Source organism: Tiliqua scincoides, chromosome 1 (genome assembly GCF_035046505.1).
Source record: "Tiliqua scincoides isolate rTilSci1 chromosome 1, rTilSci1.hap2, whole genome shotgun sequence".
NCBI classification, from domain to species: Eukaryota; Metazoa; Chordata; class Lepidosauria; order Squamata; family Scincidae; genus Tiliqua; species Tiliqua scincoides.
This window is the reverse complement of record NC_089821.1, coordinates 143,009,031-143,031,453: the sequence shown is the minus strand read 5'-3', so window position 1 is coordinate 143,031,453 and position 22,423 is coordinate 143,009,031. Positions and strand designations below refer to the sequence as shown.

Genomic DNA, 22,423 nt, shown 5'->3' with positions numbered 1-22,423 from the left:
TATGATACACACACATTACAACTTGCACAATCTTAGAAGTGTGCCTGTGTATGAGTGACACAGAAGTGACAATGACTCTTAGACAATGACTTTCAGGGTGGTGTTTGCCTAAAAGTATTTAAGATATTTAATTTAAAATAAAAACTGTTAACCTATTTTAAGAATTAGTGAAACATTGTAGTCTTACTATTAAGGGGTGGGGGTTAGGCACCTGATAGATTTTATCATATATTTGTTTGTTTTTATAAGCTATTTTGCAGGTAACTTTTATAAAAAATTTACTGTAGAAGGACAATTGTGCAGTTCTAAGAACAAGAGCAGAATGCTCTGAAGCAGGTTTGTATCATTACTAGTGCCAGATACTCAACAGCAAGAGTTAGTATATGGCTAAGGTTGTAAATCAAGGCACAGTGTATAAAAGGATCTATTAATGTTGACAAACCTAATTTCAGGACAATGATGAATTTTAAGTTGAGGCCAAACCCCACCACGCCAGAAGCCTTTATTCCTCTGATGTAAGTTTTGGGATAGTCTTTAGTCAAATTAAGTCTTGACCTTCAAGGTGTGAATGAGTAAGAATAATTCAAAATAATTGCATGAGCTAACTATAGATAAAATGGTTTAACAAATAGAACAACATTTTGAGAGTCCAATAAATTCTGAAATGTTTACAAATTTTAAGAAGGCAGCTAACTAGTAGCAATACATTCTTCCATCTTTAATTGTACATGGCATTGGAAGATCTGCTGAAATACGATTCCTTTAGAAAGCGCATGTCATGATAAATACGAGCTTGTTTGTGAGATGTAATAAAGGAGTGAGGAGGGGAAAACAATTAAATTCACAAAAGTTTAGAAAATATTGTTTCTGTATGAACCCATGGTTTGTTCTATAAAGAGAAAAACTGTAAAAATATTGTTGTTACATCTACAGCACCAACGCCAGGCAGGTCCAACACCAATACCAGGCAGGTCCACCGGCAACAAGCCTTCAGTGCCTTCGCACCATTCAGTGAGTTTTAGTATCAGAAGTGCATTTTACTACATATATCATAGTGTATATTCTCAGAATTGTCCCATTAGTAGGAGAGCTGTTGTTTCCATTTTTTTCAGTTGGGCAGTTCAGGTTCAGCACTGCATAGCAAGTCTATGACAGAGGTGAAACTTGAACCTGGATCTTCCAGGTCTCTACACTGGACTACACTTGTTCTGAAATTATAGCATTCTTAAAGTTGGGATGATAAATTATTAATCTTTGATGAACCAACATATTCTCAATTGCAATACAGTATTTTCTGATTACAGTAAAAGCTAAATGAAGATTAGAACACTTTTCACATACAGCCACACATCAAAAACTGAACAGTTCTAATAGGTCTGACAGTTTCATGCTTTTTGTTTCATAATTGTTTTAATAAAATAGCTACTCATAAGGAGTGCTGGCACCAGGTTGTGAGGAAGCCTGGAGCAAAACCTTGCACAGGCTTCCTCTTACTTTAACTCCTCTCACTCTTCCAAGCAGTGAATTTGGGGAGATATTTGTTAGTAGTGGTTCTTCCCGCCCACCCCCCCCCCCCCGATTGCAGGAGGAAAAAGAACTGTCATCTCAACCAGCCAACCTACACAACTACCATCACTGATATTAGATGTGTTCATGGGTTTACCCTTTGGGCATAGGCCCCTAGCCAGGCGTTGACCTGGCCAACCTTTGATGCCATCATGACCTTCAGTGTTCACATTCTGTTGAGTGTAAAACAAATGCTTTTAGTTCTATAATTCTTGTAAAGCAATATTGTATCAGATGTTTCTGTACTACCTGCTGAAAAACTGCGGTTGCAAAGCATGAAACTTAGCAACATTCCAAAATGAGCAGTGTGAGTATATATGTTGACATTGTCTTTAAATCTGCTTTCAAATTTCTTGTGCAAGTAAAGCAATTTAATCAGTGTTTCTATTTAGTATGCAGCAGTTTTGAGGAGAGTTTGAGTTCACAGTGAATTCAAAAGCAACTCTTAAGTGTGTGCATACTCTAGAACTGGGGTCTCCAAACCCTGGCCCGGGGGCCAGATGCGGCCCATGGAGAGCCTCTGTCTGGCCCGTGGCAAGCCTCTTGTCCCCTAGAAGCCCTGGCCCACTTTGCCAAACATGACTGGAACTATGCTCTGGTTGCATCTGGAGGGTGTTCTGAGGGCCAGAGAGGTTGAATGAATGAGCCCATTCATTCATTTATTCACACATCTAAGTTCTATCTCTAATTTATTTATATAAATTTTATATTTAAATTTTTTTTCCCGGCCCTCAAAACCGTACCAGATATTTGATGTGGCCTTCTGGCCAAAAAGTTTGGAGACCCCTGCTCTAGAACAGCGATTCCCAACCTGGGGTACGTGTACCCCTTGGGGTACTTGCCAGGACCTTGGGGGGGGGGTACTTGAAAAGGAATTGAATAATGGCTGAAAAAGGCTTGCAGGGCTAGCAAGGCAAGAAGAAGGTAGCTAGCTAGCTGGCTGCAAAAGCCCCATGAACTGCTAGTTTTTGATCATCAAATTGTGTATTATTGGGTATGGATCAGTAGTTGAAAACATGAATTTGAAATAACTGCAACTATATTAATTACAAACACTTTGCTAATAGGAGGGAGACAATTTATGGAAATGGGCTGTCAAGGGGTATGCAAATGAAGCTGGGAACCTCTACTCCAGAAGAAACTAGTCAATTGTAAGATCCATTTATGCTGAAATCACACAAAACAATTTGTATTAAATTGTACATAAAGCCATATCTCATTATATTATGAGAAGTGGTGATATTGAACGCAGTGTTAATTCTAGTCTGGAAGATAATATATATTAATATTGTTTCTTTTCTGATTTAGTTTTTTTCTTTGGCCGTATTTGAAGGTTATTGTAGTGAATTGAGTGGGAATTTTGATCTTGAGAAATCCATCTCCTTTCTCTTTAATTCTTTGCAACTTGCTTGATTTGAACTACCTTGTAATATTTAACCTACTGCTCTTGGTTTACATGGGGTTATCCAATGGTCTCCTGTCCAGGGCTAATTAGGTCTGTATTTCCTTGATTTCACACTAGCTGAAGGATTGGTACTCCAGTCCCATCATTAAATTCCTGTTTAATTTAGTTCTACCAAATTGAGAGATAAAGAGCTGGACAGCAGGGGTGTCCTGCCTGTAGAAGTTGCTGAATAGTTTTCAGAGCTGCTTCTGGGTTTTGATGTTGAAATGGAGCTTATTAGATCCTATAGCTACCCCCCTTCCCACACACATTCATTTCAATATATTTGTATCCTACCTTTCCTTCAAATAGCTTATAGTAGCATATGTAGGATTATCCTCTTAATAGTTGTTTGAGGTAGGGCAAGCTGAGAGACAGTCTCTTGTTCACGTTCACTCATGGCTAGAGGTGTTTCTGGTGAGTCAGATAGGATTACAGCACAAGTCTTACTGAACATAATGAGCTTACTTCTTCATAAAATAAAATAACACCATTGTCAAATACCTTTACTCATGGCTCTTTGGTGAGTGAGAATCTGAGTCATCTTAATGTAAGCAGAACGTGCTATCCCTTTTACCACTTTTTACTAATCCACACTTTCTCCAGAATGGAAAGTGCTACAATATTGGTTGAGGAATTGGGGGGGGGGGGGGAAATGTGTTTTCTGTCTTCCCAATCTGATTTTGTCTTGGAGGAAGAAAAGGCTTGTCAGCAGGTGGGATGTGATGAAAGCATAAGCGGTGATGTGTATATGGATGTGTTATATTAATGCATGCATGCATATTCATACATGTTTGGAGGACATGTCTTTGGGGCAGTGAAGAAGATGTAGGTGTGTGTTCCACTTACATATCCTAGCAAATTTGGGCGTTTATACTGAGTGTTCACTGGCCCACCTATTATAAGTAGTCTCTATAAAGTATAAGCAAGTTAAGGATTCCTTTTTTTCAGTATATTCTATTTCTATCTGTCAGTTCTTTTCAGTTGGTTGCCCCTGACAAGGGCTTGTCTTCTTGTCTGAGCATCTAATTCTGTCTTTTCCCCTAGCTTGGCAAAAAAGTCTTTCTAGAAGACTAGGAAAGGTATAAGCAGCTATCATTTGCTCTCTGCTTTTTCTTCTATGCAATGCTAATGGCAAGTATGTGTTTTTTTTTCCTTTTCAGACTTAAGAGCCTGTAGCTCTAAATCTTTGAGGGACACCAAAGCAGGTGTATGAATTCTGAGCTCATGGCTGTCAAGTGTTTTGGGAGGAAAATGTTTGCTATTATTGTGCTGCACATAGTTTGCTTTTCTGGATGAAAAAAGAATGTCCAGTAGTCAAATTAAAAGTATCTGGACTTGAAGGCCATGGTCCAATAAAATGTCTTTTGCCAGACATTTCGCCCCCATCTGTGGAGGGCATTTTCAAAGGTTCCATGATCCAGAGATCACCACCATTGGGGAATACTTTTAATTGGACTATTGAATGAAGCTTTGCTGGCAGGTCTATCATTCTGACTTTTGGAGCAAATTCATGTTATCCTGATGGCCATGGTTGCTGTCAAACATCTGAGCTATGTAGATCCAGCTAATTTGGCCCAGTCTCCCAAATAATGGCAGGAAACGTAGCAAGGCAGTTTCCTTTTTGCCTTGCCAAGTGAACATAGCAGAGTTTTCTGCATAGATAGGAAAAAGAACAGTCAATTTGATCTTGGAAGGAAGCTTCATTGCCCAAGGAAACACCCTTTTTCCTGGATTGGTGTAAGAAACTTTAGCTAAAATTATGTCTAACCACAGTTTCTTTTTTTGAAGAACTTGTTTTATATGTGAAATAAATCTAGATATTCAGCTAGATGTTTCTGATTTTGTGCAACAAAACCTAATTCTAGAACCTGGTCTGATACGTGATATTTTGCTTTAGTTTTACTTCTTTATTTGGATTTACAAACCTGTCTTTCCATCATTATTGTATGATTCTTTACAGAGTAACATGGATAGGAAAGATAAATTCCTGCCCTGAGAATCATGTAACATAAAACTGAATATTGGGTAAGATGATAAAGGGAGAAAAGCAACTTCGCTCTTTCTGATCTGATTGTCATTAGTACTTAACTAGCTACACACAAAAAGGCAGCAGTTACACATGGCCCAAAACAATACATACCAGGAATTGAAGTGTGGTCCTAGTGTTTACTTCAAAATAGTTATTAGTTGGTTGAAATGTGTATGAGGCCTTCTTATAAAGCGTGTTTTGGAAAACAGTGGCAAATGTCTGCTGGTGTGGATATCACTGATTACTGTGCAAATACAGGCTTGTATTATTTGCATAGCAAAACATTGCCCAGAAAAAGCTGGTTTCCAGAAATGAGCCCTCTGAAGACCAGAAATCCTGTGTCGTGAGGATCCCCAGTTGTTCCTGATGGTCACTAGTTATTCTAGGTGTATTGTTACTAATGTAATGGAAGCAGTATATAGCTATTCTTTTGTGAAATGTGCTATAATCTCCACCAATGGTTTTCAGCATAGTTGTGAAGTGCAACAGTGCCTGAATGCTGTAACAGCTTTAACCTGACCTGATCCTGGCTATAATCCTAAATCCTGAAATCCCCTTTGCCGTGGTTCATTATCTTTGATGTCTACATTTTTAAGTGCTCTGTTCAAGACATATTAATCTTCATTTGAATACCTTCAGTATGGAAGGTCATTTGCTAGAGATTCACCAGAAAAAGTCATGAAGGTCAGAATTCTGACTGATGTGAAAATGTTGTAGCTCTAGTAGCTCTTCCTTTCTCTCTACCAAAGTACTAATGCTTCAAGCTCTCCATGGGGCAGCAGTTGCAAGGGAAAATCCTACTTGTCTCTCAGAAGTGTAGATTAATTTTCTCTATACAAACCATCTTCAGATAATTCTGGGCATGCCACATAAGGTCACAGAAAGTGTGCAAACAATCTGTTTTCTGAAGTTTTGAACTTTGAATTCGTTGGAGTATTCAGAACAGTAAAGGATGCTGCTTTCTGTTTTGATAAATTGGAGTTGCTAGATTGTGTGTTTGAACTGAAAATGACAATAGCTTTTTTCCTTAATACTCAAATCAATCTCCTTTAGAAACCAAGTTCATGATTTACAGAATGTACATTATTTTGAAGGCGAAACACATTAAGATTATGCTATAAAGATCCTTGAAGTTGGGCAAAACATTAATCTTTCCTGTGTTGAGACTTTGGTAACAGCAGACTTTCCTTTTTCTCTACCAAGCCTTGAGTTTAAGAAAAGATATTTGTTTTTCTGTAATGCTTCTGTGGGGGGTGGGGAGGTCATGGGATTCTGAGGCCATGTCTAATTAGCATGGTAGTTACCATCACCTACTATTATAACTCATCCATCCTGCTCCAGTTGATTAGCACCTGTTCAGTTGTTCCTGCTTTCTTGACTATCTTCCTTTACTTCAATGGAACAGTAAAATGAAAATTTCACATTATATTTTCAACTGCAATATTTCAAAATTGCCTTTCTTTTTCCAGTTTTCCATCCATTTCTGCAATCCTGTATTTGTGTATTCATCTCTTATTTACCTACAACTTGATATATTCTCTCTACCAAGTATACCATCATTAAATGCTCTTTTGGGTTGTGCCACACTTTTCTCTCCTATCTATCTTTATAGTTCTTCTCAAAAAACCAAAAAAGCAAACAAAGCAGGTTGTTGTACTGTATTGGTTAATTAGACAAAAATGCAAATTACAGTACAGTTTTTCTGTTTTGCCTCTTAGGTTGTCCTAGCAAAACAGTGAACTAGCTTTCAAATTTTACAAAACTCTTTCTAAAGGTTTGTGTGGCATTTTAAGGATAGAGGGAGATGCAAAATTTATTTGAAGTCGGATATACAGAATTCATTGCTGCTAGCTTAGCGACCATTAATCATTACTAAAAAATGATTAGACAAATTTGTGGAGGAGAGCTCTACATATGGATGTTACGATGACTTCATGGAACCTCCAGATATGGAGACAATTTATTATAATTTGCCGGAGAGCAGCAGCAGGAGTGGGCTATTGCTTTCATATTGTTTGTGGGCTTCCCAGAGATTTCTGGTTGGCTGCTAAGAAGAGCAGGGTGCTGAGTTAGATGTTTGGTCTAATCTTCTGATCTAAGGTGGTGATTCAAGACTTGTAGACTAGGTACACAGTGGACTGTGTCCAGTATAGAAGTTTGCATGTGGCAGCAAAGCATACTGGGATAAAAGCAATTACTACTCTCTTTTGAAAATATAAACGTTAGCAGTTATTTGAACCTATATCTAGCATTAATTGGAACTCATGGGTCACTTATAAGGCAGAGAAGGAAAGAGAAACGTGATAGTAATTATATTAGCAAGACTGGAGATAAATTTTAGATATTGCAGTTCTGTAGTAACAAATCTATCAGGACTGCTGATACTCATCTTGTTAGATGGACTGCCTATAATGTAGGAAGAAGGGAGGGCAATCAGGAGAGGGGCAGTGCAGCTTACTAATTGCATATGCACCCTTTTTGTCCAGTATTGGGTTACTGACATCCTGCTAATTTCTCATTAACCCCAGGTGGTCCATTCACCTAACTTACTGTACAGTGTGGCGAGGTGGCTTCTGCCTAGAACATGCTTTGAGTTTATAACCTCTTATTGCTACTCAGTCCAAGCTATGAGAAGCAGGCGCAATAGCCATTAAATTACTTTCTGATTATGGTAAGAGGATGATTCCTTGCCTTTCAGTGGCTCAAGTCTGTATCTGTCTCATGGAGAGCTACTGGCCCATACTGCCTCACTTTAACAACATCAGCTGTTGACAGCCATGTATGGCAGATATACAACACCGTTTTTCAGAAGAGTAACTCACATAACCTCCCACCCAATTATCAAATGGCTCAGAAAAAGTACTTTTGCTGTGTGCCAATACACAGAAGTCCTTGTTTTGCTTCACTGAAGTTTGGCCAGGCAGCATAATATTTTAGTTTGAGTTGTGTGTTGAAACCACATTGCTAGTGACTCGTTTGTGACATTTTTGAATTCTATTAGGATGTTCTCATCATGAATTTCTTTTCTTTCCTTACTTTCTCCCTTAAAGGATCACTTTTGCATCCACTTTAGGATGCATCTAGGCTGCCGAACAGATCTCATACTACTTACGCATTGTGATGTGCAGGCTTATTTCCTCTTGAAATAAGAGGAAACATTTAAAAGAGAAATTATTAGTTGCATCTCTGTGGGAGAGAAATACTTCAATATTCATGTCTTTAAAAGCCATAAGTGACTTAAACTTGGATGTCTCCATTTCTGAGGCCTGTTGCTGTATTAGATCTGTGCGTTACAGTCAGGTCTTGATTCCTCTCCATGGCTATAAATAGTTAGTGAGTCATAGACAACTGCTCCCCAGGTTAAGTGTCTGTCAGCTGTAGACCTCTCTTTCTGCCCTCTGGTTTTCAGTGATCTTAATATCAACCTTTCAGTATCAGGTTAGAAGAGCTTCACTGTTGAAGGTCTCCCTTATTCAGGATAGACTTTTGAGGCAAGGTGAATAAAGAGAGCCTGTCATAAGGGAAAAGAGAGAGAAGCTCTCTTGACTCAAGCATAGATAAGCCTTGCATTTTTCTGGGTCTGTTTCCTTTTCTTTCTCTTAAGGACTTGGCTTCCCCCAAAATGACAGCTTGTAAACATTGAGAAAATAAAATGACTCAAGCAGAAAGAGAGACTCCTTTTTAAGGCAGTGAGCTTTAAATGGCTCTGATACATGTGAAACAACAAAGTGATCAAAATAAAACATTGTGATTCACTATTACTATTTGATCCTGAATTTAAATGTAAAAAGAAAACAAATTTAATTAAATATGAAATTATGCAAATATCTATAAAAATTCTATGGTCTGTCATGTTTGAAGAATAGTAAGAACCTCCAATCTCTAAATAAGGAAAAGGAGATCAGAATTTTACTTTCTAGACTGCGGTCCAGAGAGAATGTTGTAGCTGAAGTTCTGTTGACTTTTTCAGTGGAACTGAAGTGCACTTGTGAAGTTTCACATGGTCCTGTAGCATTTCATGCTTGATCTTATACATGCTGTTACTCTGGCAGACATGAAAGAGTGGCTTAAAAGCTGCAATGTTGATTGTTATTGGCCCTGATTATGACAAGCCTGGCCCCCCTTTTTTTGTTATGCTCTAAAAAGAAAGGAAGATGAAAGTGGCATAAGAAACTTAAGAGGGCATGCCTCACCTTTATATTTAAATGTCAGTATAAAAATATAGACATTGGGGACTGAAATTCTCTTTAATTTATAATTTCTTGGCAGTTATAGCCAGTGTAGCATAGTGTTTGACTAAAGAGACCTGTGAACCTTGGTGGATGCCCTAGTGCAAGTCATAGTATCCCAGCCCGCTTGTCTATTTAGAGAAGTGTTTCTCTTCATGTGTTACTTGGAACTCTGGGGCTCCTTGAAAGCCCTTCAGGGGCTCTAAAAGCACATTATAAGTGGCTGTTCACGTTTGGTTTGCTTGTCCATCCCTTCTGCCTCCCATGTTCATGGATCTCCTTCCTCTCCTATTCCAACTCTTTGTCAGTATTGGGTGTTGGACTTGGCACTGTGGCACTCCACGCATGCACCAGAGCTCCCTGAAACTTCACACATATGCCTTTGGAGCTCTCTGAGACTACTTTTAGGAGTGTAAAGGGCCCTGAGACTGGAAGTTTGAGAACCAATGATATAGAGGTTACTTGTGAGGATAAAATGAGAACCCTATGTAAGCCATTCTGAGTGCCTTAAAGGAAAGATGAGATGGGAATGTGATAAAGTATTGCATTAATTTTCTTTTAAGAACCTCTTTTCCCTCTTAACAACATTGTTGCATGGGATGCTTAGGGTCTTGGACATTTTGGAGAGCATGGCCTCCTTTTTTATTGTGATCAGATTACTACTTTGGATAGCCCTAACAAGCCATATAAAGTACATATCCATTCTGAACAGAAATGTGAATTTCCTAAGCGGTGGCAGTGGCACTGAAGGTGGTGGGATTTTGGCACCATCCTGGCAAATGCACTTGTAAGTTTCTGCATCGTGCTGGAATCTGGTAGTAAGGCCCATTGTACTCAATGGCGCTTACTCCCAGGTAAGTGTGGCTAGGATTGCAGCCTCACAGCCTAATCCTAGGCATGTCTACTCAGGAGTAAGTCCTGTTTTACTCAGTGGTGCTCAAGGTACACCAACATACATTGTACACATAAATGTTATATGTTATGATGGCGCGAACATTGTAAAAAAAACTCTGGTAGATCTCCGGGCCTTGCTGGGTTTCAAAGTAGCTCTCGAGCCAAAAAAGTGTGAGCACCCCTGGTTTAGCATATCTGAATATCTGTGAAATATCGATTTACACCAGCACCAACAAACTAGTTCAACATATGAAAAGGTCACTCCTAATGAGACAGCAAAGCTTTCCAAAGCTTTTCCAAAGCAAAGCTTTTCCAAAGCTTCAGCAAAGCTGAAGAAGGCATACCTGGCAAAGCAGATAGGAACTTTTCAATTCATGACAAATTTCAGAAACTGCCAATGCTACAAACACTGATACGCCTACATCATAGAACATTTCATTGTTGATTGCTAAGGCTGGAAAGCCACATACAATTGGTGAAGAACTCATCCTACCAGCCGTTAGTGACATTCTGACTACTGTTTGCACTGTTTACATGTGATGTAGTTCAGATAATTCCTCTCAGCAGCAATTCAGTGCAAAGATGCATATATGAAATGGCAGAAAATGTGGAAGATGTGTTGTGCAGCATACTAAGGACCACAGAATTTGCCTTACAACTGGATGTATCAACTTTGCTAGGCATTGAATCTTGGCTTCTTGCTTAAGAGCTTTATGAGACAAAAGTTTGGCTCAAGAGTTTTCAAGGCAACTAAGAACAGATACTAAAGGGGAATCTGTATTTCATGTTGAGAAGTTCTATAAAGACAGTGAAATTCTGCTTAGTAACATGCTTGTGTAACTGATGGAGCACCATTAGTGACTGGTTGTTGCTATCCTTATACTGCTGCCTTGAAAAAAGCAGATGTCTTTATCACTCTGTGGCTGCAATCCTAACCACACTTTCCTGAGAGTGAGCCCAGTGAACAAAATAGGACTTACTTCTGAGCAGACCTGGTTAGGATTGTGCCCCAAGTCATTTATTACCAATATCTGCTGCAAAAAACCTCTGTGATTGCATGCATAAGTCATTGTGTGCTGTCATTTCTGCAGTGAATAAAGTTAAATACAAGTTAAACATAAAGCCCAGTTTCTCAGTGATTCCAGGAGCTGTATTGAGAATGAAGATGTTGAACATTTGTTGCTGCTTCATACTTAAGTTTGTTGGTTATCCAAAGGCAATAGTGTGAGATGCTTTTATGACCTCTGACACTATTGTGGGGCTTTTGAAGACATGAATTCTTTTAGCTTATTGATGATTTCAAAGAGATCAGGCATGGCACAGCTTATTTATTCCATTTATTAATGGAATTTTTGGATTGGGTGATATATCCATTTTTAGATGCTGAGGGAATTGTGATGGTGAAGGAAGTACTAACTGAGCTACAAAATGACATTGAGCTGAAGCCAAAGTTTAAGAAATTGCACCAAGAGTTTTTGTTACAGAAAATTTCTGATCACTATCCTTCGACCTGAATTTCTGATCTCAACAGTGGCATTTCCAGCGCCATATTTGGTGAAACCTGGTTTTATTGTAGTCATCCAACTTCTCTCCAAGTGAAGAAGTTGACTCCAGATTACTAAATGTGGTGATTTAAGACACCTGCAAAGTGACTTTAAACCAGACATAGGGAAACTGGTATCACTTCATCAAGCCAATCAAGCCCATCTAAATGTGATAGATAGATTGTTAAATGATTATCAGACTTTGAAAGCTGGTATCCTTGGCTCAAGTCCACTAATTATGTTGAATAAACTAAAGTTTTAATTAGATTCTGTGTAAATCCACAATTAAATGTGCTATTGTAACTGTTTTGAATTTTATTCTTAGAATTAATGCTAGTATTTTGTGAGCATGCATCAACCAAAAAGGTGATTGCAATGTGAAAGATGGTTCTTAAACAAATGTGATTCCAGAAGAAGGTGTTGGAGTGCTGAACATGAGCTCCAATTAAAGGCTCACTGCATTTAAAGGAAAGCGAGCCATGCTTGTCAGTGCTGAGAAACTGTCAGCCTCAGCAGAAGAAACACTAGACTCCAAGGACCATAGTCTAGTGACAGCTCAAAATGGAATAGTCACATAACTGAAAAAGACAGAACTATTTTCTAAAGAGAAGATATGGTTTAGACTGAGGACTCTTCTTGAGGAGAATTTGACCTGTTTACCAATCACCTGGAAAATGTATGTTTGTTTGCATTAAGGGGGATTGCCAAGGTTTATTACAGCTGCTGACTCGGTCATTGCATTGGTCATCCAAGCAGGCACTAACAATGTTGAAATACTTAAAGGCTAGTAATGGCACTCGCATATGGCAGTTTATCTATTCAGGTACTGTATCCTGCTGAACTTCAGGAACTGTCCAGGAGATAAGCATAAACCTTTTTCTTTGGGAACATACCTACTCCATGGAAGAAGCAGCTATGTGGACTGCCTCCTACTAATCCTGTACTCATCATGGCCAGCCTTGTGAAGAGATTGAAGATGGACTAGGACGACAAGCATGTAGATATTGGAACTTAGAAGCACTGAAATGGCGTGTTTTATTTCCTAATTTAGAATTTTCCATACATGTTTAAGAAGCTCTGGGAGCAGGGCTATGGGATTTGATGAATGAAAACATCCAGGACAGGTGAATTTTATTCTAGCAGTAAATTTCAGTTTTTATTGGGTGCGTTAGTGCGAATGAAGACTTGTATTGGTTGACACAAAAGTGTATCATAAGATGTACAGTTCTGCATTTTACTTGTGCAAATTCAAGTTATACGTGCTCAGCAAACAAAAGCAAACCAGAAAAACAGTTAAATATTGTGGGCAATTCTGCCTTCCATTCCACTTACTAAGTTTATGTCCCTTATGTCCTGTTTCAGTTTCCATGTATTTCTCATAGTGTGATTTTTAGTTTTTAAAAATGCTGTATATATATTTCAGATTATAGGTAGTTTCACCCATATGTGATTTTTCCCCCCTTATGCCCTTACTAAAGAATCTAACTTTTGCATAAGATGCAGGCTGACTGCATAATTACACTTTCACATGTATTTTGCTCCAAGTTCATTGAAAAAGGTTACCCTACCAATTGAATTAATTTTCTATAACACTTCTCATTGTATAATATGCTTTATAGTACTCATCTCTGTTTATGTTGTTGTGTGGTGGATGAAGCTGGCTTATAGTGGTTTGGTTCAAATGAGCCAGCAAAACATGGTTTAGGTTGGGAATAAGTGGTATGTACTGTATGCATGTCCTTTCCACTTGTCTCTTGTCCTTGCTCACCAAGTTGTATTCAAAGCATCTTTAGTTTTGCTGATGGAGTAGTATACTTAAACCAAGTCTTCCTACTCAGGCATCATGGGAACTCTTTTTAACAAGCCAGGACACTTTGATTCATCCTGTTCATTGGAAGGGGCAGAAGGACTATATGCACAAGCAGTTTGTTGTGATCTAATAAATCATCACTTGTTGGGTTGCCTGAACTGGCTTGTTGGGTTGCTATAATGGCTGTTACTTGTATAAGTAAAAAAGTAATAGGAAACAACTTTTGTTTCTTGTAAAATTTGAATGCAGAGCACTATAAAAGCACATCATACCAGGACCCTAGCTGAATGCAGTTACTTGTGGGAGATGATTTGGGTACCTTTTGTCCATTGCTTTAATTCCATGATGAAAGAAAGGCAGGGTATAAATATAATGATGTGTTTCAGTACAAGTGGATCTCCATGTGAAATGTTGCTGATTTCAATTAGTCTCAATTCACTCTTTCTTGTGCTAGTATGTTTTATATATAAAATGATTTGATATCTCACTATGAATCTTAGTAGTTGGTGGAAATAGTCAAATATGCTAGCAATGTCTAACAAATGATTAATAATTATTGATAACGTACTTTGTGCATGTATGCAGTGGATTTTGAAAATGAAAATATGTGAAAGATTGTACTTTATTCATAACAGCTGAATTGTCTGCAAAAGTATGTGTTTCTTTACTATTACAAAGTTTCTTTTTTAATTTCAGGGAAATGAAGCAAGTTATCCACTGGAAATGTGCTCACATTGTAAGTTCAAACTTTTTGTTGCATTTTTTTCCTTCTGAATTTTGTTTCTAAATAAGTTGGGTTGGATTCCACAGATTTGCATGAGCTGAACAATACTATTATTTGTACAGAGGGGGCGTGGTGTCCACTGATTCTCCCCTGCATAGGTAGCTTTCCATCATACTATTCCTGAGGGTCCCTCAACTCATAACCTCGGTTTTTTAAAGGAAAAAAGCTGGGAGCTGTAGGATGGGAAAGGGTGAAGCTGTACTCTCAGATCTTTGTATCCAAGTCTTTGTACTGTGTAACTGCAATATCTTCAGCAATCGCCATCCATTCATGTTTCTAAAATGTAGGACAGTGGAATCTTTCTTATGTACATTAAATTCTCATATTCCTTCATATAAATACTTAGCAGAATACTTTCGGTAGTGACTAATCCAGGATTGAAAATAACCAGCTATTTCTCTATTAAAAGCCACATCTATACTGAAGTTTGTCATGTGTTAAGCTAATCTTTCAGAAATCTCTCATGGAGCCATTATCTGAGGATGCCTCTATCTTCCAGATAAAGTTCAAGTCTCTGTTCACCTATAAACGTGCAGAGTGACTTTGGATCAAAGCCAGTGACTTGTTCTAAGAACTGCACATGGTGTGTGCTCATGCATATGAGCTTTCCTGTTCCCTTTCTCACTACAGCTCCTCACAGAGCTGTTCCCAGGCATTGGAAGGCCTTTGGAACAGCCTGAGATTTGGCATTGGAGGAACCTAAGACACTCCCCTGTGCACAAATTGAAAGTATCAGATCCAAGTCATTATTGGCAACTTCATAGTGACTGCATACCCCTCAGAACTGCTTAGAGAAGATAGTTAAAAATTTATCTGTATTTTGCCTTCCATCACGACACTCCAGTTTTTCCAGATATTAGTTCTTTGAAATCGTTATAGTTAATCAAACTTTTTAAAAACATATTAAAATATTTTTTCTAAAACGAAAAGCACTAGCTAGACCTTGCTATTTTACTACTCATACAGTCGTGAGGTCCTAATAATGGACTAAATGAACCTTATTGTATAATTTCTGTTCACCAAGGACAAGACAGGTAAAATAAGTTTAGTTCAATCCGCTTTCTGGGAATCTCTATTCAGTATCATAAAGCTAGCGTTTGTGCGTTACCTCTTTTGTTTTCTCCATAATCGTAGGAAATTGAAATGATATATTGGTGAATTCATATTTTCTCTGTCCTAGTCGATACTTACTTAAAAAAAATCCTCATAGTGTTAAATACTTATGACCTATAAAAAATGACAGTCAAACATGACAAGTGTGGCTTGTCATATATAGTAGCTATGTGATTACAGTTTTTGTGCAGTAATAGTTTTTTGAATGCTTGAGTCAGCATATGGAAGTTTATAGTAAGCTATAAGGTTAAGTGTATCATGGCAAGTGAAAAAGGCAGGTAATTTTATTTGGCTATGTGTTTTACTTTCATGTAACTATTGAAAATTACTGTATTCTTAAGCACCTCGTAATTTGTATACCTGAATACAAGCTGCTGCTTAAAAGAGCATATAAAATAAGGTGTAATGAAATATTTCTAAAAATATTTTTTCCTGCTCTTCCTCCTCTTCCCTTAGTTGATGCAGATGAGATTAAACGATTGGGAAAAAGGTTTAAAAAGCTTGACCTGGATAACTCTGGTTCTTTGAGTGTGGAAGAGTTCATGTCTTTGCCTGAGTTACAACAGAATCCACTTGTACAACGAGTAATAGATATATTCGATACAGATGGAAATGGAGAGGTTGATTTCAAAGGTAAGAAGCAGTTTTCTGTAATTAGAGGAATATTTCTTAACATTTTATTATGTGAAATGGTGTATTTTCACTAATTGGAAACTTGAAGCTGGGCTTTTTGTTTCTGTACAAACATAACTTTAGTTATTGTTTATGAGCTGATATAGTTGATAATTAGATTCTTGCTTGGGAAATAGGTCAAAGTTTGAATTAAAACATATTTAGAATGCGTTGTTCCTTGATATCCAACTTGCTGACTATAGCCAAATTGGTTATTTCAAAAACATGCAAGAAATTTTCCATGTCTCTTACTTCCAAAGAAAGGATAACCAAAGCTCAGCTGCCAAAATTGTGTGACTTTCTCAGAATATTAAATGTGTGATTTAGAACTGGCCAATGTCTACTAGTCCCTCAAACACTTAGCATACAATATTACTCTGGAGACAGAATCCTTTTTAGATTTACTACACTATTCAACGATCTCCGACACTTTCTCTCGATACCATGCTAAACAGACGCATCAGCAAAGCAGCTACCACGTTTTCCAGACTCGCAAAGAGAGCCTGGTCCAACAAGAAGCTGACGGAACATACCAAGATCCAGGTCTACAGAGCTTGTGTCCTGAGTACACTTCTGTACTGCAATGAGTCATGGGCTCTTCGCACACAACAGGAGAATAAGCTGAACGTTTTCCACATGCACTGCCTCCGACGCACCCTTGGAATCATCTGGCAGGACAAAGTTCCAAACAACACAGTCCTGGAACGAGCTGGAATCCCCAGCGTGTATACACTGCTAAAACAGACGCCTGTGTTGGCTTGGTCATGTTGTGAGAATGGGCGATGGTCGGATCCCAAAGGATCTCCTCTATGAAGGACTTGTGCAGGGAAAGCGCCCTACGGGTAGACCAGAGCTGTGCTGTAAGGATATCTGCAAGAGGGATCTGAAAGCCTTAGGAATGAACCTCAACAGATGGGAAACCTTGACCTCTGAGTGTTCTGCTTGGAGGCAGGCTGTGCAGCATGGCCTTTCCCAGTTTGAAGAGACACTTTGCCAACAGACTGAGGCAAAGAGGCAAAGAAGGAAGGCCCATAGCCAGGGAGACAGACCAGGGACAGACTGCACTAGCTCCCAGTGTGGAAGGGACTGTCACTCCCAAATCGGCCTTTTCAGCCACACTAGACGCTGTGCCAGAACCACCATTCAGAGTGCGATACCATAATCTTTCGAGACTGAAGGTTACCAACAACTACACTATTACGGAACAGTTTACATTAAAATACATGCAGTGGATGATGAAGTTTCAGCATGATGTAGCATTATCATGTAAAGTGTGTGTACCCTCTTATGTGTGTTTGAATTTCACATTGCTGCTTAGCTGCTTCATGAAAGACTTGTGCAAGGTAATGTTTTCTTCTAACAATATTAAATATTGCTAAAATAATGAGTTCTTTAATGAGTTTTAATGAGTTTTTTAATGAGTAACACAAATGCAGTAGCAGTTGCACAAGCAATCTTCCCCTTTAGTGAAGTTTTCTGAGAGCCCATGAAAATGTACTCCTGAAGGATGGGAGGCCCTTGGAGAGGGTGTGGGATATGATGTGGGGAGTTGCTGTGGGAATGGAAACTTCTCCAAAATTGCACAGTGGCAGAATCTATGAGTAGAGTCCCAGTCCCAGTCCCAGAAGTTGCCACTGCAGTTTAGGATAAATTCTTCTCCCATGGCAGCCCTGGCATCACATCCACTCCCAAGGGTTCCCCAACTCTTGGGAACATTCAGGAAGCTTGGAGAGCTGCCCTAGCAGGGACGTGGGAGTGAAGAAAATTGCCTGCATGAGTGCTGCTTAGGATACAACCCTGAGGTTGAAAAAAGATTATTTTACATAAGATTTAACTTGTGGTTAGTAGTTTGCCTTTATGTCAGCTTTGTTAGCTGCCAATAACACACTTGAAAATTAATTCGTTTTTAACCGTTAACGCATAGGCCAGTTTTGAAAATATTAAGGATACAATCCAACTGAAGTTTGGAGTCCCATTGTTTTCAGTGAGAAATATGTGCATAAGTCTCCCATGAAATCAGTATGATTTAAAATGCTTAACTTTGACTGGATTGTGGCCAAATGTTGTGGAAATGTAGTTTGAAGAACCTTGTTGAATTGGAGGAAGGATGGTTTTTATATGCAAAAATAATTTGAACCTAAATCCTTTGCAACTGTCATCATGTAGCTATAGTAATCTCTGCTGGGCATTCCTTGCCACTGCAGTGTTAGAATCCAGTTGCTGGAAACAAAACTTAGCATGCGATCTGAAACTGTGCAAATTTATAACTAGTTTGTGAAATTTGGATATGTAGCTGCTCCACAGTGAGCAAGACACACATTTTCCAAGCCATGTTTTATGTGTGCGCGTGTGTGTAACTGAGACAATTATTTGGTCTATGGGTGGATAATGTTCAGTTAATAACAAAACCATGTGCCCTTATGTGTGTCAAATTTTTAAAAAAATCTTAAATATAATTCTGTTTGCAACACAGAAAAAAAGGATCTGGGTCTAATGGGGGCCAGCTTTCCTTCAACTGTCTACTGGCTCTAGCTGCTACCCCAGAGGACCTGGAACTCAGATGTGGATATTTTCCTACAATGCACAATAATTTGCAGGCATTCTTTTTTTCAAAGGGGAAAAGGAGTAATGGAGTAAAAAAAGTTTCAGAGGTTCTTTGTTCCTTAGTCCCTAGAGCAGTGGTTCTCAAATTTTTAGCACTGGGACCCACTTTTTAGAATGAGAATCTGCCAGGACCCTCCAGAAGTGATGTCAAAAACAGAAGTGACATCATCAAGCAGGAAAATTTTAACAATCCTAGGCTGAAATCCTACCCACACTTACCCAGGAGTAAGTCTCATTTACTGTCATTGTTAAAAGCATGTACCTAGTAGCCTGTTAAAAGTACAGATATGTAACATTTCCCCAAAAGCACTTACATACCATAGTGGCATTATCTAATACAGGGGTGCCCAAACATTTTGGCAGGAGGGCCACATCATCTCTCTGACACTGTGTCTAGGGAAAAAGAATTAATTTATGTTTCAAATTTGCATAAACTGTGCATATTAGAGATGGAACTTATTCATTCATTCATATGAATGAATGAAGGTCCTGCAATAGCTCAAGGCCTAGAAAAGGCCTTTTCTTTGCTGCTGCATCACAGATGTGAAACAGCAGGCAGTGGAGGGAGCCCTCGTCCCACAGCTCATGCGAGAGGTTGAACAGTTGACTGTCATGCTGAGTGCAGTTTCATCAGGCCAGCGCGGGCTCCAGGAAGTCTTCGGAGGGTCAGAGGCTCATTGGAGATTGGGAGTTCCCTGAGGGCCAGATTGGGAGTCCTTGAGGGCCGCAAGTGGCCCCAGGGCCGGGGTTTAGGCACCCCGATATAATATATTAAAAATAGAATATTGAAATGAATGGGGATCCACCTGAAATTGGCTCACGACCCACCTAGTGGGTCCTGACCCACAGTTTGAGAGACACTGCCCTAGAGCACTGGTTCCCAAACGCTTTTGTACTGAGACCCACTTTTTAAAATGACACTCACTGTATTGGAACCCACCTAACTTTATGAGATTAAAAAAAATTTCACTTTACCAGTTGCTTAAGCCTGTTTTTATCCTTTTTACTATGGGGGACTGCCTTCTGGAGCATTTGGGCTCCATGTTCATTGGATCAGGACCATTGGTGGCCTGTGTTCCCCTTCACCTGGCCTTCGATAAGAGCTGAGGCATATCTGCCTACTTGCAAGTAAAACATGTGCTGCTCTGTTTTTTTTTTTTCCATAGCGCTCAATACATTTTCCTTGTTAACTTGGAGGGGATAACTTCTTGAGTATTTTTGGGGGCCTGTGTTTATCAGATTGGAACTATTCTGGCGGTGTTGCGTTCTTCTTGGCCTATCCTTTGAAATGGACTGAGGCACATTTGCCTTCTCATGAGTAAACATGCACATGTGGCTGTTTCACTTTCCATATGGCTCTATATTTTTCTTATCAGTCAGTTTGACAGTTTTGCGACCCACCAAAAATCAGGTCACGACCCCCTGTTCTGACCCACTATTTAGGAATCACTGTCCTAGAGACCTATTTGTAGGTCTGGGGGAAAGTAGACAGCATCCATGACAGCTTAAACAGGGCTGTAAGGATGGCATTGCACCTGACCTTAGAACAGAGTATTTCCTCTTTCCCTACTAGATGTGCCAGCCAGGTAAATCCAACTGTTCTAATTAGGTGAGTTTGCATTGCTCTACAGATAAAGTTGTCTTATTCCAAGAAGGTAACAGACTTGAGGCATATATAGCTTTGAAAGCACCTGCATTCTCAACTTTTGTGTTCTTCATTAGTACTCTGGATTCCTTACTACTGTTTAGATAAATATTTGACTTTGAAATGTTTTTATTGGTATCAAGCTTTTAATGTGGTTAATTTTTGCATTTCAAATGCTATTTGTATGTTATGGTTTAACAAGAACTTTAAAAGCTGGGGTGACACGTGCATCAGAAATGTGTAAAAGAGGGCTGTAGCTGATGCGCTGTTTTGGTGTATGTATGTAACTACTTCCATCTTATTTTAGTGAGCCTAACAGCTAATGAACATAGTAAACATGAATTTTCTGCCTTCTCATCCCTTCCTAAAATGTGTAATTTTTTTTACTTAGGGCGCAATCCTAACCCCTTATGTCAGTGCTTTTCAGCACTGACATAAGGGCAATGAAGCTCTGAGGTAAGAGAACAAACATTCCCTTACTTTGAGGAGACCTCTGTGAGTGACAGCCAACTGCAGGATGCAGCACATGTCCCCTTGGCACTGCTATGCCAGTGCTGAAAAGCACTGACATAAGGGGTTAGGATTGTGCCCTTAATCTCAGTAAAATATTGATATGTGCACTTGGTAATCATTGGAATTAAAATGCAGTGGATTATATCCAAAGGTGCGTTATGCAAGCAGAATATCTGCCAGTTCCACTATAGCTTCCCCACACTATACTACGCTGTTTTGATGAACCCTCTGCCCCTGATCCTCAAGAGTGAATTTTCAGGGGCACAGAGGGCTGCCATAGGAAGGAGGAATCAGAAAAGCAGAATTGCGTTTTCACACCTTTGGATATAACCCAAAGAATTTGGGTTTACTTATTTCTTCTTTGCCATCATTTATCTTTTCGTTATTATATTGATCATCAAATTACTCTGGAATTCTGAATTAGAAACTAGGTCCTCCTTAAATGGAAAATGCATTCTGGGATTAGAGAGCCAGGATGATTAGTGGATGTAGTGTTAGACTTGGATCTGGAAGGTCTAGGTTCAAATCAAATGGTTGACCTTGGGTCAGTCACTATCTTTCAACCTCACCTACCTCACTGGGTTGTGAGGACAGAAGGAATGAACCATGTACTCTATACTGAGCTCCATGGAGGAAGAGTGGTATAAATGTTTTAAAAAAACACATTTTCATGAGTCTTGCAAGGCCCCCGAGCTTCAGAAAAGTTGCCTCATGGAACAATGACACATCAATACTACCATGCCCACTCTGTGCAGACCACATTCAGTACTAGAACTTGCTCCTGAAAAATACTAGATAGATCTCAATAGAGGTCTACAAAGGGATAATTTCAGCTGACTATATTTTACATTTTGGGATATGTAAAATGTTCTATAAAATGACGTTTTTGCCTGTATTCCATAGAATTTATAGAGGGCGTCTCCCAATTCAGTGTCAAAGGTGACAAGGAACAGAAGTTGAGGTGTAAGTATATAATATATTCTTAGCTTTCAAAATGAAATGCTTGTAGTGGGGGGGGGGGCAAACCTGGGAAATAATTTCTTGGAGTTCTGTTTCTTGGTAAAATGGTACTGTGTTGAAATACCTTGAATATCAGATCTTTTTGTGTGAAATTGGGAAGTTGAAAACACACTCTTCCCTTACAGTTTGAGGTGAAGTATACAGCCATAAAAAGGCGATTAAATTTGAAGCACAGATCACACAGATGTGCAGAAAAATGACCGTACCTGCTTTGTCAGGTGGAAGGTTTGGATGCAGTTAGTGTGGTGATACAGGCCTCCCTGCCAGTGCCAGTGCTGCCCACTACATGGTACTGCGAATGTGCCTTATGGCACATTTGCAACACTTTCTTCTCAGTCTGGCACAGGGCCTGCAACACCTGCAGAATGGCAATTTAGGATTGTGCTCCCTGGATGTTATCCAGTGTGTTGCCAATCCTTCTCTCCCTTCTCTGAAGAAAAAGCCAGTTGTTGTTCTTTGGAACTTCACCAGCTAATGAAAGAGCCTTGGTTTCAGTTAGTGAACCCATCCCCCATTGTCTTGAGGGTGGTGATGAAAAATGTTTATGAAAATT

General features: G+C 39.1%; 1 protein-coding gene across 1 annotated transcript in view; it reads left to right on the top strand.

Moving 5' to 3' along the window:
- Nucleotides 1–22,423, top strand: part of PPP3R1 (protein phosphatase 3 regulatory subunit B, alpha) — a 43,739-nt gene that overhangs the window by 17,455 nt on the left and 3,861 nt on the right. Inside the window, exons 2-4 of the mRNA XM_066640393.1 lie at nt 14,216–14,255; nt 15,873–16,049; nt 21,754–21,813. Of these exons, the coding sequence (XP_066496490.1) occupies nt 14,216–14,255; nt 15,873–16,049; nt 21,754–21,813 (277 nt within the window). The remainder of the gene's footprint in view (nt 1–14,215; nt 14,256–15,872; nt 16,050–21,753; nt 21,814–22,423) is intronic.